Source organism: Nesoenas mayeri, assembly GCF_963082525.1.
Source record: "Nesoenas mayeri genome assembly, chromosome: 16".
Taxonomy (NCBI): Eukaryota; Metazoa; Chordata; class Aves; order Columbiformes; family Columbidae; genus Nesoenas; species Nesoenas mayeri.
In genome coordinates this window covers 15,521,468-15,535,251 of record NC_137562.1, presented here as the reverse complement: position 1 = coordinate 15,535,251, position 13,784 = coordinate 15,521,468, and the positions used below count along the sequence as shown (strand labels likewise).

The 13,784-nt window shown below is 46.8% G+C and overlaps 1 protein-coding gene across 2 annotated transcripts; it reads right to left on the bottom strand.

The window, feature by feature from the left end:
• Positions 1-353: 353 nt before the first annotated feature.
• Positions 354-13,698, bottom strand: LOC308046841 (plasmanylethanolamine desaturase 1-like). 2 transcript variants are annotated; one of them, XM_080354899.1, is made up of 6 exons: positions 13,371-13,698; positions 9,887-10,006; positions 4,868-4,959; positions 3,177-3,321; positions 2,450-2,662; positions 354-1,606 (listed from the first exon to the last, which is right to left on the bottom strand). In XM_080354899.1, the coding sequence occupies exons 1-6, from the start codon at positions 13,612-13,614 to the stop codon at positions 1,485-1,487; spliced, it is 936 nt and encodes a 311-aa protein (XP_080211025.1). In that variant the 5' UTR covers positions 13,615-13,698; the 3' UTR covers positions 354-1,484. The 2 variants fall into 2 exon arrangements, with proteins under 2 accessions (XP_080211025.1, XP_080211026.1); XM_080354900.1 differs by lacking the exon at positions 9,887-10,006.
• Between the last annotated feature and the right edge of the window lie 86 nt (positions 13,699-13,784).

Below are 13,784 nucleotides of genomic sequence, written 5' to 3'. Positions count from 1 at the left end.
GGTTAGTCTAAACCTATGATTCAAACCCCCCCTTTTCCATACACTTCAGGAAAAGACAGTTTGAATTCAATACAATTTACACCTAGGGAAGGGAGAGCAGTCTTAAACCTGACCCCCAGTAAGATTTCATTTAGGATGTAATTAAACCAAGTGCCTTTTGGATGTTCTTAGGAATGATCTTGGGGAACTTGCCCTGGCAGCCCAGCAGAATTACTCCTTAGCCTCCAAAGCAGAATTGGTTGCACTTCTTGCAAGGTGTGTGAGTCTGGTATAACACAGCCAAGCTCCTGCAAAGCTGAAATACAATTGATTGCTTCAATCTAAACAAGACCAAACAGGCTGCGGATGCTTCAGGTGGCGGGAACAGCACCAAGCACTTTGCAGCGAGGGGTCCGGGTTCTTGGACTAAGTGCTGAGAGCGTGTGAATGAAGAACAGCAACAAGACTTAACAAACACGACTAGTAGTATCCAACTGCTTTGTTATAAATATATTATATACATTCAAACATCACATTAAAATATTATTCCATTACATCAGAAGAGATTAAGGCTTTATATTATTTACAGAAACAAGCAAGCACCTTAAAAACAAAAAAAGAACAAAACACCAGTCATTGACCTTTCCCTTCTAATACGACAAGTTTGATACCTTGAGCTCTTGAATACAGCTATTTGCAATGTGCCCAGTGCTACAGCTATTTTAAACATTATTGTCAGGGTACAGAACACTCAACAGAAGACTCATCAGTGAGCTCTCCACGTGACAAACGCGAGCGTGTGTTGTATTGGGTGCCGTCTCCTCGGAGGCTCGTCAGGCTGAAGGCTTATGCAGAAACGCTTTGCTCAATTCCACGGAGAGAGCAGAACGGTTTTATTTCAAGGGAAACTGAAGACACTTGAGGATTCATGGCCCACTGGTGGAGCGGGATTCTCGAGGTCTGTTCCACATGACATCAATTTGATTTAACATGATAGTGAAGATGAAACTGCAAGTTTATCAATCACTAAGTGCATTGAACAGTGATGATTCTATAGGCTTCCATTACTCTGACACTGCTTTCATGCGGTGTATTTGGACTCAAACATGAAGTGACCAACTGTTGTCACCATTCCCCTATGGGTTTAGGCAACAAGCTCTTTTTGAAGTGTTAGATAATGTTGATACAACACATGTTTACCACGCCACCAATGGAGCGACTGTCCTGCCAGGTGCCTGACGAGATACAGTGATGAAGTATTTCCTACAATGTAAGCAGACATGGCTAAACGAAAAGGTGCTCAGTAAGAGTAATCATCTTCATTTCAAGTATTGTTTAAAGAATTAGTTCTTTCATTACAGTCTGTGTTAGCACTTCTTAGTTGTGCTTTAGAGTCTGTTATTTCTTTGCAGGTCTTGAATTTGGCTGATGGCTTGATTTTTTTTTTTTTTTTTAAAAAAAACAACATTGGCAACAATGGAAGGATTGCAGAAGGCTGGCAGCAGTTATTTGACTTTCTGAGCCCATTTCATGTCATCCGCTCTGGGCTTCTCCCCAGTAACTCCTTGAATAATGTTCTCCAAACACCTCCAGAATCTTATCTTCTCTAACGGATAGTTCAGCCAACCTAAGTGATTGCAAAGAAAACAAGGATTAGTTTGTCACGGCATCCAAAGTTCAATGTCCTGCAGTGTTTATTTAATATTCTTTAGACTAAACACAAGGGAAACGGTGGTGTGCTCTATGGCCGCTGCAGAGCCAGCAGAAAAGGGACCGTCAAGTCGAACAAGTGATGTTAGAAGACACATACACTGGTAGCACCCCAGGTGTAGTTTAGAAGACACGTACATTGGTAGCACCCCAGGTGTAGTATTGAAATATAAGCAACTAAATGAAACCCCAACCCAACAGTTTCAGCTCTTTCTCCCTGGTCAGCTCCCCCCACCAAAGCCAGCTCGGCTTTTTCCGGCGTTTCTCACTAAACGGTACAGCAAGAAAGTAAATGCACACAACAGGGGTCTGAAATCTCAAATACAACATCAATGCCACGGCTTCTAGAAAAGAAAACACTGAAGGAAAGACAGAGACTTCTGTTTGGGACCTAAACATTGCTAACTAAGGCTCAGCAAACTAAACCAAGTTTTTTCTTGAATAAAGCCTCAAGCTCAGGTAGCTCCAACATCAACTCTCATTTTTAAGGTACTCACATGTATTATACTCCCCCTGGGTAAAATTAAACTTGCACAACTGATTGCTAATGAAGCTTGTGACAGGAAAACCTTGTTCCAACACCACACTGCACTCATTTAGCTAATCATTGAATCTTGCCTGTCCCCATTTTCTTAAGCAACAAACCCAACCATAGCTTTGCCAAGAGCTTGTGCAGCTAAGAGCACGGTTAACTTCACCGTGTCGTTTCGTAGGTATTTAACAGGCTGTCACAAAACTACATCTTGCCGGGCGGCAGTACCGGTTGTAATGCAGAAATAGGTCTCGTGCGGGGACACGTGATGGATCCTGTGGTGCTTCCGCGGCAGGATGACGTGCCAGTCCTGGAGAAACACGACCCAGCGGGGAAGACCGAAGTACGTGTGAGACCACTTGTGAATCTGGTTCGTCATGGTTATGAAGATGATGAGGGCAAAGACGTAACACTCCCAAGGACATGATTCGCATAACGCTTCTGTAAAACAAGATTGGTGTCCTTAAATATCATTTATGAAAAGGTAAATTTCACTAGGAAAAGGTTGTCTTGCCCCTGACAGATCCGGCCGGTGCTGCAGGAACTAACAAAGGCCTCGGTGCAGCTGCTTTGGCAGCAGTGGCACAAGAGCCGGCGAGACACAACAAACCCCAGCCTAAGTGCCAACGCCTGTCAACCCGCCACAAACAGGAAGTTAAACTCAGAGTTTACCATCCATAAAACTAATCCTTTAATTCCCGCACTTCTAGTTTGCAAATAAAGTACTTCGACAAACAGACAAAGCGTTTTTATGTAGTTTAGAAGAATGAACTTCCCTATGCGCGCACAGCTTGTTCCCTCGGACATGAATAATATTTATCCTCCCGGGAGCATCACGCTTCCAACAGCTCAGACCCGTCACCCCATAGTCACTGATTCCTCCTCACACAGAAAAGTGTTCATTTCAGTATCAACAAAAACGTTACATCCACCAAAGTCAGAAATAACAGCTTACCTGGGGAAAAAGAAATGAATTTGTATGCCATGTTTGCCAACGGGACGAGTGTCATAAAGCAGTTGTCTCCATTGGTCTCTATAAAATCGTGTCTGGTAATTGCTGTGGGGTCAATGTGATGTTCTCGAAAGGGTCTGATGAAAGCCTGAAAAAACAAATTCATAAGCATGACACCATGGCTTGGTAATGATCAATAATGATCAATAATACACCCCCCCAAAACCCACGTGCATTCAAATCTGATGACTGAGTTTAGGAGACTTCCGCAGCACAAAGCACGCAAGCAGGTCCAAACTCTTGTGAGGACAGTTCAGATAATTTGATATATCTGCAGAACGTTTTGGTTCCCAGACTCAAGTCCAGTTTTTGATTGCTTTTCAGTTTTATGCTTTTCACTTAGGAGCTCCAGTCTCTAGATCTCAGAACCAAAGCACCTCATTTCATGGCCAAAACAGGTCTGTGAAATTCACAAGCAAATGAGTCACTTTCTAAGCAGCAGAACACAAGAAAACACTAAACAATGGAAATTCAGCCTAACATTTGGTATGGGCTATAGATGACAGCATTAACAGACTAAATGCAAGCTGAATTACAGAGACAAACCAATGCAAGTCAAACAGACCATACAAAAGTCTCATCTAGAAGAAGAAATCACATTTGAACACATAATTCCAGGAGACAGAGCGAATGTGGCAAGCAGGACTGGGACAGTCAAACAAGCACACTTACCTGCCTTCCACATACACAACATACACAACATACACAACATACACCCCACGGACAGCCTGTGCAAAGGCGTCCTGAGCCATCTGAGCTCTGTTCATTTAGTACAAGGTCTCCTGCAGTGCGCTTTTATTTCTCCTTTGAATACGGTCCCCAACTACAGGGATTCAAGGACTCCTAAGTCCATTGAAGGTGAACCAAAATAAGCCTAAAACTACCAGTCTTAATTCTGCTGTGCTTGTCCATGTATTTCTGGATGATTACAAGTAATATCCCATATAGATTTTTTTAATGGAGATCCTTCTAATGTTGCACTATGAGGAATAATTAATGGTAGCTATAAATAAGTTTATTTTAAAAACCAGATTATTGCTTATTCTAGAAGTCAGCGCACCTTCCACTAAGTATCTGGCATTTATAGCTGCAGATGTATAATGCATCTCAAACCTACATCTTTGCTCATGACTATTCTACCACTATATTTACAACAGCGGCCAGTAGGCACAGAGAACTGGAAAGATTTCTTACTGGAGTGTCTTGTGGTTTACAAAACAGCTTTTAGAGTTGCGCTGCAGGAACAGCTCTCCATGCCTGTGTTTACTGGCCTTTTGGAAGATCTACACGAGCCCAGCCCCGTTTCTGCGCCTGTGCTGTCACGGGCCAGTCCCACAGTTGCTTGGGAAGGTCTGTGAACAGCAGTATTGCAAAACTGTGTGCAAGACTTCAATAACATGATAAAACGGAACGGTGTCACCGTGCCCATGTCACCCAGGCCCAGCGCAAACATGGCACTTGACCAACAACACACTGTACTGTTTAGTGAAGGGTTCTGGAGGTGGGGGAGCTGCTTACATTGGCAAGACTGCAAGATGCAGCTTATATACACTGTCTGACATGCCTGGGAGTACTGGAAGTGTTTCACAAGAGTATTTTGTAACTTTGCATGCTCAAGGATAAGAATCTCAAACCTTTCCAACTATGGGTAGCTCCACAGACCCCCAGGTGTCCGCTCCCCAGTGGAATAATCCTGATAGAAAGTCGGCCGTAATGACTCCTGCAACTTGAATGAGGAGAGAGACGGTTAGATAGACACAACTACTTTTACCGACACGTTCACATTTCATACTTGTTTTACAAATTTACTTGTTTATCTACAACAAAGGTGCATCTTTCCCCATAAGTCATGCGACTTTTATTTACCCTGGTTGTGATCTGCACTTTGCCTGATTTTCCCACTCCAGTTAGGACGCTCGAGTCAGCTGCCTGGAGAGTCCATTTTAATTAAGTCCTCATAACATCAGCAGGACTGCTAAAGGACACGTAGCTCTTAGAACACGGCAGAGGACGAGGCTGTTCTAGCACTACTGACCGAGTGCTCTTTATTTCCAGGGCACAGCAGTTACCGACAGTGCCTTTCGTTTTCAAAAAGGGAGAAAAATATCAGGATCAGAGTGGCACCTCCTACCCCAAAATGCTTTCTTTTCATGTTACAAATCAGTCCCCACTGCTGAATCTATTATCTAGTTGGGCCAAACTCTTAAATACAGCAGGAAACACTTCATGGTTTATGTATTAGCTATTGTACTGAAGACAGCTTGTTTTTTACAAGCAATAAATTCCATACACTTGGTTTTGCCTCAGACCACACACGCAATCTGCCGTGCGGCACAACAGCTTTTAGATCTGCATCTCGCAGCCGAAAGAGCAAGCAGCCCGGACTCAGGGGAAGATATCCAAACAGCGCTTCCTTCGCAGCCACTACAATGCAACCATTACAATGCCTTTCTTGCCGAGCTAATCACCCCAGTAACGCGCAGCGCCCCCGGCACGCCGCACTACGGGAGCCTGGAGCAACAGCAGCAAGAATAGCCAAAATAGAGGCAAGATACCAAGAGTTCAATAGATATTTTGCATGTTCCTTTGTTGTCAGCTGGTAGAAAGCTAAGAGGAAAGAATGCAAGGTGCCCGAAGTAGTGCATTATACTACGGCAATCTGAAAAAGCCTAACTATTAGCAATCATGTTTGGGCTGTATTGCAGAAGGGCTTGCTCACTCCTCAGCAGCTGCGTACGACGAGATGTAATAAAAGAGCAAGAACTGTACCAGAACTGCATGACTAGCAGCGTAACTTGTTTGCATCCCACCTCCAGCTTCAGAAGGCACATCAGACAGCAAGAAATTTAACTCAGTATTCCCATACACATAGTGTTGTCTTTAGTTAAAAGGGGAAAATGAAGACTTGTTGTTCAGCTGCCTCTCTAAGGTGGGACAATGATGCTCTGCCATCTATGCTGGGAGGGCCAGATAGGACTGACAGCCCTGGACATGAATTAAGAGTTAATGTCAAAAAGAGCAGGATACCCACGGTATAGATATATATATAAACTGCAAACGGTGGATTTGCACACTCATAAGAAGCAATTGGTAAAGCATGAGCAAAATACTGCTCTGCACACATCAGTTTTACTCCAGGCTGCAGAGCAGGGGGACGGGGCTCAGCGCATCTGCGGCCGGTGTCTGAGCACCCAGAAGCGGGGCAAGAAGATCCTGCGCTTCACACGAGCTGCAGAACTCGCTCAAAACACCAGGATTTCCTTGTTTTGGAAGCAGAGTGCTGAATCGGGAGACAAGACAAAGGCGCAGCATACGGGGGACCAAAGGTGTGCAAATGAACTCCAACCAGGAGCAGGTATGTCTCAAAGTAAGTGAACACAGGACAAGTTGTACTTCCAAATTGTACAGAGCTACGTGTAAGCCTGGCTTTGCATAGATACAATTCTCAAATTGTAACCCGGAGGCCTCAGAGCAGACCATACAAAGTTTCATCTATTAAATGCAAAAATTCAGTTAGAGTCTCTGAAGAGGAAAATCCAGCATGTTATTAAATAACTCGATGCTATTGTGTAACATCATGGAGAAGCGCAGTCATTTTAATCAGTGACTGTGCAAACTAATTGAATGTCACAACACTAAGGAGCTGGGGGAGTGTTCTCACAACAGAGAGCTGCTTTGTGTTCTAAAAATCAACATGCTAAGTAACAGTTGTTTGTAACTTACACGCTTACAACAGTAAAACGCCTCAGTCACCTGCATTCCACATTTAGAGGCTCTCAGCACAGAGCGGCTCATTTCACATAGAAGGTTTGATGCTATGGCAAGTTATGAGACTATGGAAATAATCCCATTGTCAGTTTGCATGGAAGGGAAAATTTTCATAGGTCCCCAGCAGCTGGACATTCAGCATAGGGCATGATGGAATTAACACCAAAAAATCCACCCCCTGCCTACTTCTATTTTTTTAAATAGAGAGTGAGAAGGGGAAGGGAAGCGCCTCATGACTCCGCTAAAGCAGCCTGGAAGGCAGGAGACGCAGACGGGCTCCTCCTCCTGCCCAGCAAGAGCTCTAGGCAGCAGAAACAGCCCAGCTGGAACTGTTCTAGACCAGCGCCTGAGTCTAGAATCGCACACCGCGCCCGGCCCCGCCGCACACCGCACGGGAAGGCAGAGCCCTCCCACCGCCGGACGCGGGAGCACCGGGTCTCTTTTGTCCCGAGAATTTCTAGATTAAGATATTTACAGTATAACCCATGTTACAATTACGTGTGCCTCTAAAGGCATGAAAAAATAAGATATAACACAGCCTTTAATTATAGATAGAGGACTTAGGCGAGGTTTGGATCTCCTGCATCATTTCACTACTCCCTATTCTTAAAAGCAAATCCATATTTACATAAGAGTACACTGAGGTCCCAACAACGTACCTCAATGAACAGGCTGGTGCAGCAGAGCAGATCCAGCCCACTGGATCACTGATCACGTTCAGATTTCCACAGACCCAATGTCCACTTGATCTAGAGCTGTATCTTCATTAGCAGAAGGCTCCCTTTGTGATCTCAGCTCAAAGGTCAATGTTCTAATCTAGGCTCCAGGAGCGCTGGGAACGGGCACGCGTCTGACCGCGTCTGACTCACTCGCCTATCGCGCCCGTGGTGCTGCACGTGGTACGGATGGAGCGGGACATTTATGGAGATTAGTTTCACAAAACTTAATAAAACCTAATCACTGGGAATTATAGACATCACTCACACTTTACCTGGAGAAACAATGTATTGAAGAAGACGGTAAAACAAGATAGCGTGCAGCACTTATTATTTTATTGCACTCATCTTTGTACACATTATCAGTTATTTCCACACTGCTTTATTTACACAGAATCTAGATTCTGCTACTTTAATCATTCACTACTGCTTAAATAATATTATCAGTGAATTGGCTGCTTTATCAGCTAAACTGGTAACCAGGATATTGGAAAACTCGCCCTTTTATCAATATTAACATTGAGATGAAAGCCAGTTGCAAATAGATTGCAGCACAGGTTAACCATCATCACTGATTCTCTTGTCTACACCTGTCCTTATCATTACGGAGCAGTTCTCATGCCAGTTCTTCTCCATTCCTCCCAACACCTCCAGCTCACAGCTGAGAGCAAGATTAAATTGGGCCAGGCAAGCTGGTGTGATCAACCATGGGAGGACACAGCTCCCCCTGAGCCCCAGCGTCAAGCCAGTAACCTTTACACAGACACCAGAGATGACCATTTCCAGCTTGGACTGAGATTCATAGCACCTACCACATAATCACCCATTTTTTGTTTGGTTGGTTTTGTGGGGTTTTGTTGGTTTGTTTAAAAACCATCAGCGATATGCAACGGTGACCACAAACAAGTGTCATTGTCTCCTAAAACATACAACACCTCGCACAATTTATAGACAATTTTTATTAGGAAGCACAGAAGCCAAAGACCTGTAGCGAGCTTGTATGGTGTCCTAATGAATGACACCACATGTTTTCAGCTAACAAGGCAATTCATACGAAAATATGTGAACACTCATACACACCCAACACAGGCAGGTAATATTGCATCCAATACACATGACAAGCAGATCACCAGTGATCACTGGTGAAATCCTTAGTTCCTATTGCCTTCCCTCCCTCATCCCATATGAGAAGTTTACCAGCAAATGCTGAAAGGCACGGATTGCAGAGGTGCAACAGCACTTCATGCCTACTCTGATAACACAAAGCTCATATAAACACTGATACTTATTGCTTGGAGTGTTAAGCAACATTCAGGTTGCTTAACTTTCGACAATGTAAGAAATGTTGTGGAGCCCCTTTTCACACCCAGCTTATTCTGAGACGAGCTTTCCCTTTAGCTAATTGCAAGCCATTTCCAATTGTATCAGTAAAGCCGTACAGCACCAAACTAGAAGTCTCTCCTAGTTCTTCCCCTCCTTCACCGAAAAGGTGAAATCCCCAAGTCCCACTGCACCCACACCAGCCAACGGTGCTGCCAGGATCCAGCAGCATGGGCACCTCCACACAGCTGAGGCGAAGGACTGAGACCCAGCTTGTGCTTCCAATGGAACACGGACCTAGGAGACCAGGAGTTACATTCATAACCATGAGAAAGCAGTGACTTTCCTTACACTGCTGGAGAAATGTCACCATTCAGGACAAAGGCCAAATTCCACATCCTGACTTGAAAATATAATACTCTAAAATACTCCGTTTTAGTTATCAGCCCTGAGTTTGACGTCTGGAACACTTTTTATAAGATTTCGGGGGGGCTTTTGCTTTCTGAAAAGTTCTTGGCAATATTTTTGTGGATCAATGTGTTTTGTTCCCACCTCTGACCGCCTGGACAGCTGTTTTCCCTCTCAATAACCCTCACTCTTGCAATGCCCATGTAAGAACACCAAACTTAAACAGCTGCGTTAAGAACCTCACCTCTGAGATACTGAGAAGCCACTGAAAGACAGAAAGCAGTAACAATTTCTGAGATGGTCTCAGCTCTGGAGGCACAACTGACCTCACAGCCCTCTCCCTTTCTAACACTAAGCCAAGCCTAAAAGATCGCACATTTGTTTCCAGCATTACAACAGACAGTCTTGCCTTGTTCACGGCAGCGAACAGTTCCTACTTACATATCCCAACAATAACAGAGGGTGTGTGTTCCAGTCGCAAGTAGAAGAGAAGATTGTAAAAATTGAAACAGATCAGAGAGAAGCATAAGATGACAGAGATCCATTCTTGTAGTCTCTTTCCTGGTGGGAAAAAAAGGAAAAAAGCATGTTTTACTTTTAATCTGAGAGGACATTTTGAAGTCTGAAATAATACAGACAGACTGTTCTACTGCCTGGATGACTCGCTGCATTTGTCTGACAGGGAACTGAAACAGAAACTTATTTATCCATGGGACATGGGCATATTCTGCTAAATGACATTACTCATCCCCGCGCCACCACCAACCCCTTACCTCTGCCCTTGCCCAAATAACAGGGACAAATCAGACATCATCTCACACTGTCCTACTTTCCTTTTCCCTGCGGTTGCTGACATCATGTTGTTCCACATCACATCTTTTCTCAAATTTGCATTTCATTCAGTATTCGGTGTTGCTGGTATGGCTGAATCTGGGGCCAAATTCCCCGCCTCAGATGCCCTGTAGTTAAATCACCTTATGATCTGTAATATTTTAAATCTCAGAGCTTGTAAATAAAGCTGTTGCACTAACAGGAAAAAGCATCATTCTGTATTTTGGTGGTTCTAGAATTGCTTTCCTAACCCTGCAAGTATACTTGTTGGATACCATGACCTGTCAGTCATTTGGAGATGATGAGAGACAGAATAAGGAAAGAGAAAGGACTGGCACAAATTCTGTCTCGGGCCTTGCTGTACTACTCAATAGCTCTACAAAAAACCTCATTTATTGACTATTAAAAAAACAAAACCCAAACCACCAGACACGTGAGTGTATGTTAACACTTTGAACATTCAGATTGACCGTCATAAGCTTTCTGCTGCTAATCACTGCCGGATCCTCACCAGGCGCTGATGTTGAGAGCAAGGGAACACAAGAGAGCAAGACCCATATGGATTAAGGCATCAGAAACAGACCTTTAATGCGTAAATCCCAGCAGGAGACCTGACCTGCCGCCGTGGCCCAGGAGGACCCGGCTCTGGGCAGCTCCTCATGCTCAGGGGCTAAAACCAGCGTCCAGCGCCTCCAGGGGCTCCCAGGGCAGGTCACCCTCAGCCCGCCCCCCACTCCCTCCCGCCGCCCGATGTGCGCCCCGCCAGCCGGGGCTGGGGCAAAGCATCGCGTGGGGGACAACCAGGACCGAGCGCACACGAGCTGCACAGGCTCTGCCGGGAGCACAGGCAAACCCGCGCGCCTGCCCCGCGCTGAGCACATGAGCTGCTCTCTACTGCTCCTCCCTGCCGACCCACTGCCTGGTCCAACTGCTCCTCCTAAACGCTAAATCAAGTCCTTCTTCCCAGCTATTCCACCTAACGGGAAGGAAACTAGGAACAAAGTAGTATCAGTATTATCTTCAATGCAATACTTTAAAGAGGTGTGAACAGAGTCTTCTACAGTTAAGAGTTCTGTTCTAGAAAGGCCACGAGCACATAAATTAACATTCTCTGCAGTAGCAGAGAAGAGAATCTTAAAATTAAATTAAGACACAAGAACAAGCATATTTCAAAACAGCATCAGGTCACAATGTGGGAGATTCTATAAAGAGATCCCCAGAGTAATGAAAGTAAGAGTTAATTAACGCTCACTTCCTACACGAGAAAACCACACCCTGATTAGAGGAGCTGAGCGGGTAGATCCTCACGGAACAATTAGCTGGCTCCTTGCTAGCAAGTCCCATGAGCTCCGTTTGTGCAAACACCACCCATCTCTGAACACGGGGATCCCGCCACGACCGTCTGCAGGCACCCGAGCCCAGAAACACAGCCCACATCCGGACAGACGGGAAGGAGAATCGGCCCAAGGAGGAGACTCAACACCAATAACTTGTCTTTAAAGAGCACTCAAATTTAAATGTATGTGCCACATGAAGGAATATGTTGCCAAAGCCACAAAATGCACACTTAAAGCAGCCATGGAAATACTCCAGAGCCGTATTCACTCTGCGCAACTGTATGTAATCCCCATTCTTAACAGTAGCTCAGCATCATGTGCTTCCACCATAACACATCTCTGACATTATTTATGTAACACCAGAAAAAAAAATGCACATCTAATATATGACCACAGCTCGCTGGTGGTTGATACCCCTACACATACAGTACTTCAGACTTGCCAGGACCTTCACCTACAGCTAAAGGTAAGGGTAGCAAGTTGTTTGGGGAAGAAAACCTTTTCCTTGTGATCACAGTGTGCAGGTAAAGTCAGTGATTGCTGTAAAGCAGAGGAGTCGGTCCCTGCCTGGACCAGAACTGCACATCTAGACCAGCGTCGCACACCACCTTCTTTCGAGGCAAGGAAGAGATGACCAGTACAAGCTGGAAAGGGCAGACTTGCCCTGAACAGTCTAGAAAACTGACAAAGTAATGAGCACATTTGTTTTCTTAACATTATTTGGCTCTGTGCAGTAAAAACACCTGCCTTTCCAGTAATTGCCTTGAATATGCAAGTTAAGCTGATCCTGCTGGGAACCGCAAGATGCTGGAAGCATCTTCCCCCTCCTAACCCTTCACCTGCAAATGACTTCACAGGGAATGGCAAGAATACCTGGAATTGCTGACACTTTGAGCTAGAAACAAATTAAATATTTTACTATAAGGAGTTCACCTTTATTTCCACAGAATAATTGAATAGCTGCAGCCACTTTATTGAGCTCTAACAAATAATAAGCTTCAGGAACACAAGGCCGAAACAAAACTTCAAACACTCCTTTGCCTCTTCTTGAGGTGCCAGGACTGGGTATCTCAAAGCAGTTCACTGAATAAATATTCTGAAGTAAAAGCTTCTGTTGTTATTTCGCTTGGCAACCAAGTTTGTGTATCTGCTTTTGTATGGAAAGGTTAACTTCGTTTGTTCCTTTTTCAAGGGAAGAGTGCTCTGGGCAGGTTCTGCTGCAATAGTCTCCACTCCAGCAACCAGACACCAACTCCAGCCTCTTACTGGCACTTTTGCACAAGCTGGCCAGCTCACCCCTGCAGGACAGAGCCTGCTCACCCCCTCACAGGTTGGCTTGCAAAGTGGCGCGTAAGTACTTCCATAAGTCCGGGTTTATAACCGAGACTTGTCCAACACCAAGGGCACAGGAACCTGGCGACGGACGCACAGGAAAGCGCCTCCCGCAGCGAAACCGCGGGGAGAAGCCCGTGGTTTGACAGAACATGCCCGAGGCAGCGGGAGCCAGCGAGAGGGCCCTCCACGGCACCGGAAATGCAGCGAGGGGCCCGACGCACAGCCCGCTCCGCAGCGCGGCCCCGAGCCGGCCCGCTCCCCGGCGCTGCCCAGGCCAGGGCGGGCCGGGGCGGACGCGGGGCCGCCAGCGAGCGGCGCCCCCGGCACGGGCCCCCCGCTCCCCGGGCCCGCGGCCGCTGCAGGGAAAGGGGAGCCGGGCCGGGGCAGCGGGCCCAGCTCCCGAGGGACCCCGCCGTCCTCACCTGGGGAGTAGAGCTCGGCCAGCTCGCGGGCCCCGGCGTGCTGCGCGCCCCAGCGCCGGCTGCCGCCCTCGGGCTCTTCCGCGGCCTCCGCCTGCGGCCCCGCCGCCTCGGCGCGCGGCGGGACGCTCTCGGCGGCGCCGCTCGCCATCGCCCGGCCCGGCGGCGACTCCTCCTCCTCGAGGCCGGCGAGCGGCGGCGGGCGGCGCCCAGGCCCCGCCGAGGCGGCCGCGGCCCGGGGCAGCATCGCGAAATGGGGCCGCGCCGCTGCGGTAAGAGGCGGGCGGGCGCGGCTGGCCACGCCCCTGCGCCGCCTCCCGCCAATCGCCGGCGCCGCCGTGCTGCCGCCGGGCCAATGGGCAGCGCCACCCGGCGCGGCGGAGCCAATGGCGCGGAGGCAGGGTCGTCGGCGCATCT

Coding starts and splice junctions, on each gene's coding strand:
- LOC308046841 (XM_080354899.1), bottom strand. CDS start 13,614: ATGCTGCCCCGGGCCGCGGCCGCCTCGGCGGGGCCTGGGCGCCGCCCG. Junction 4,960..9,886: donor CTCTGTTATTGTTGGGATAT/GTAAGTAGGAAC, acceptor TCCTCATTCAAG/TTGCAGGAGTCATTACGGCC. Junction 2,663..3,176: donor ATTCATTTCTTTTTCCCCAG/GTAAGCTGTTAT, acceptor CTTGTTTTACAG/AAGCGTTATGCGAATCATGT.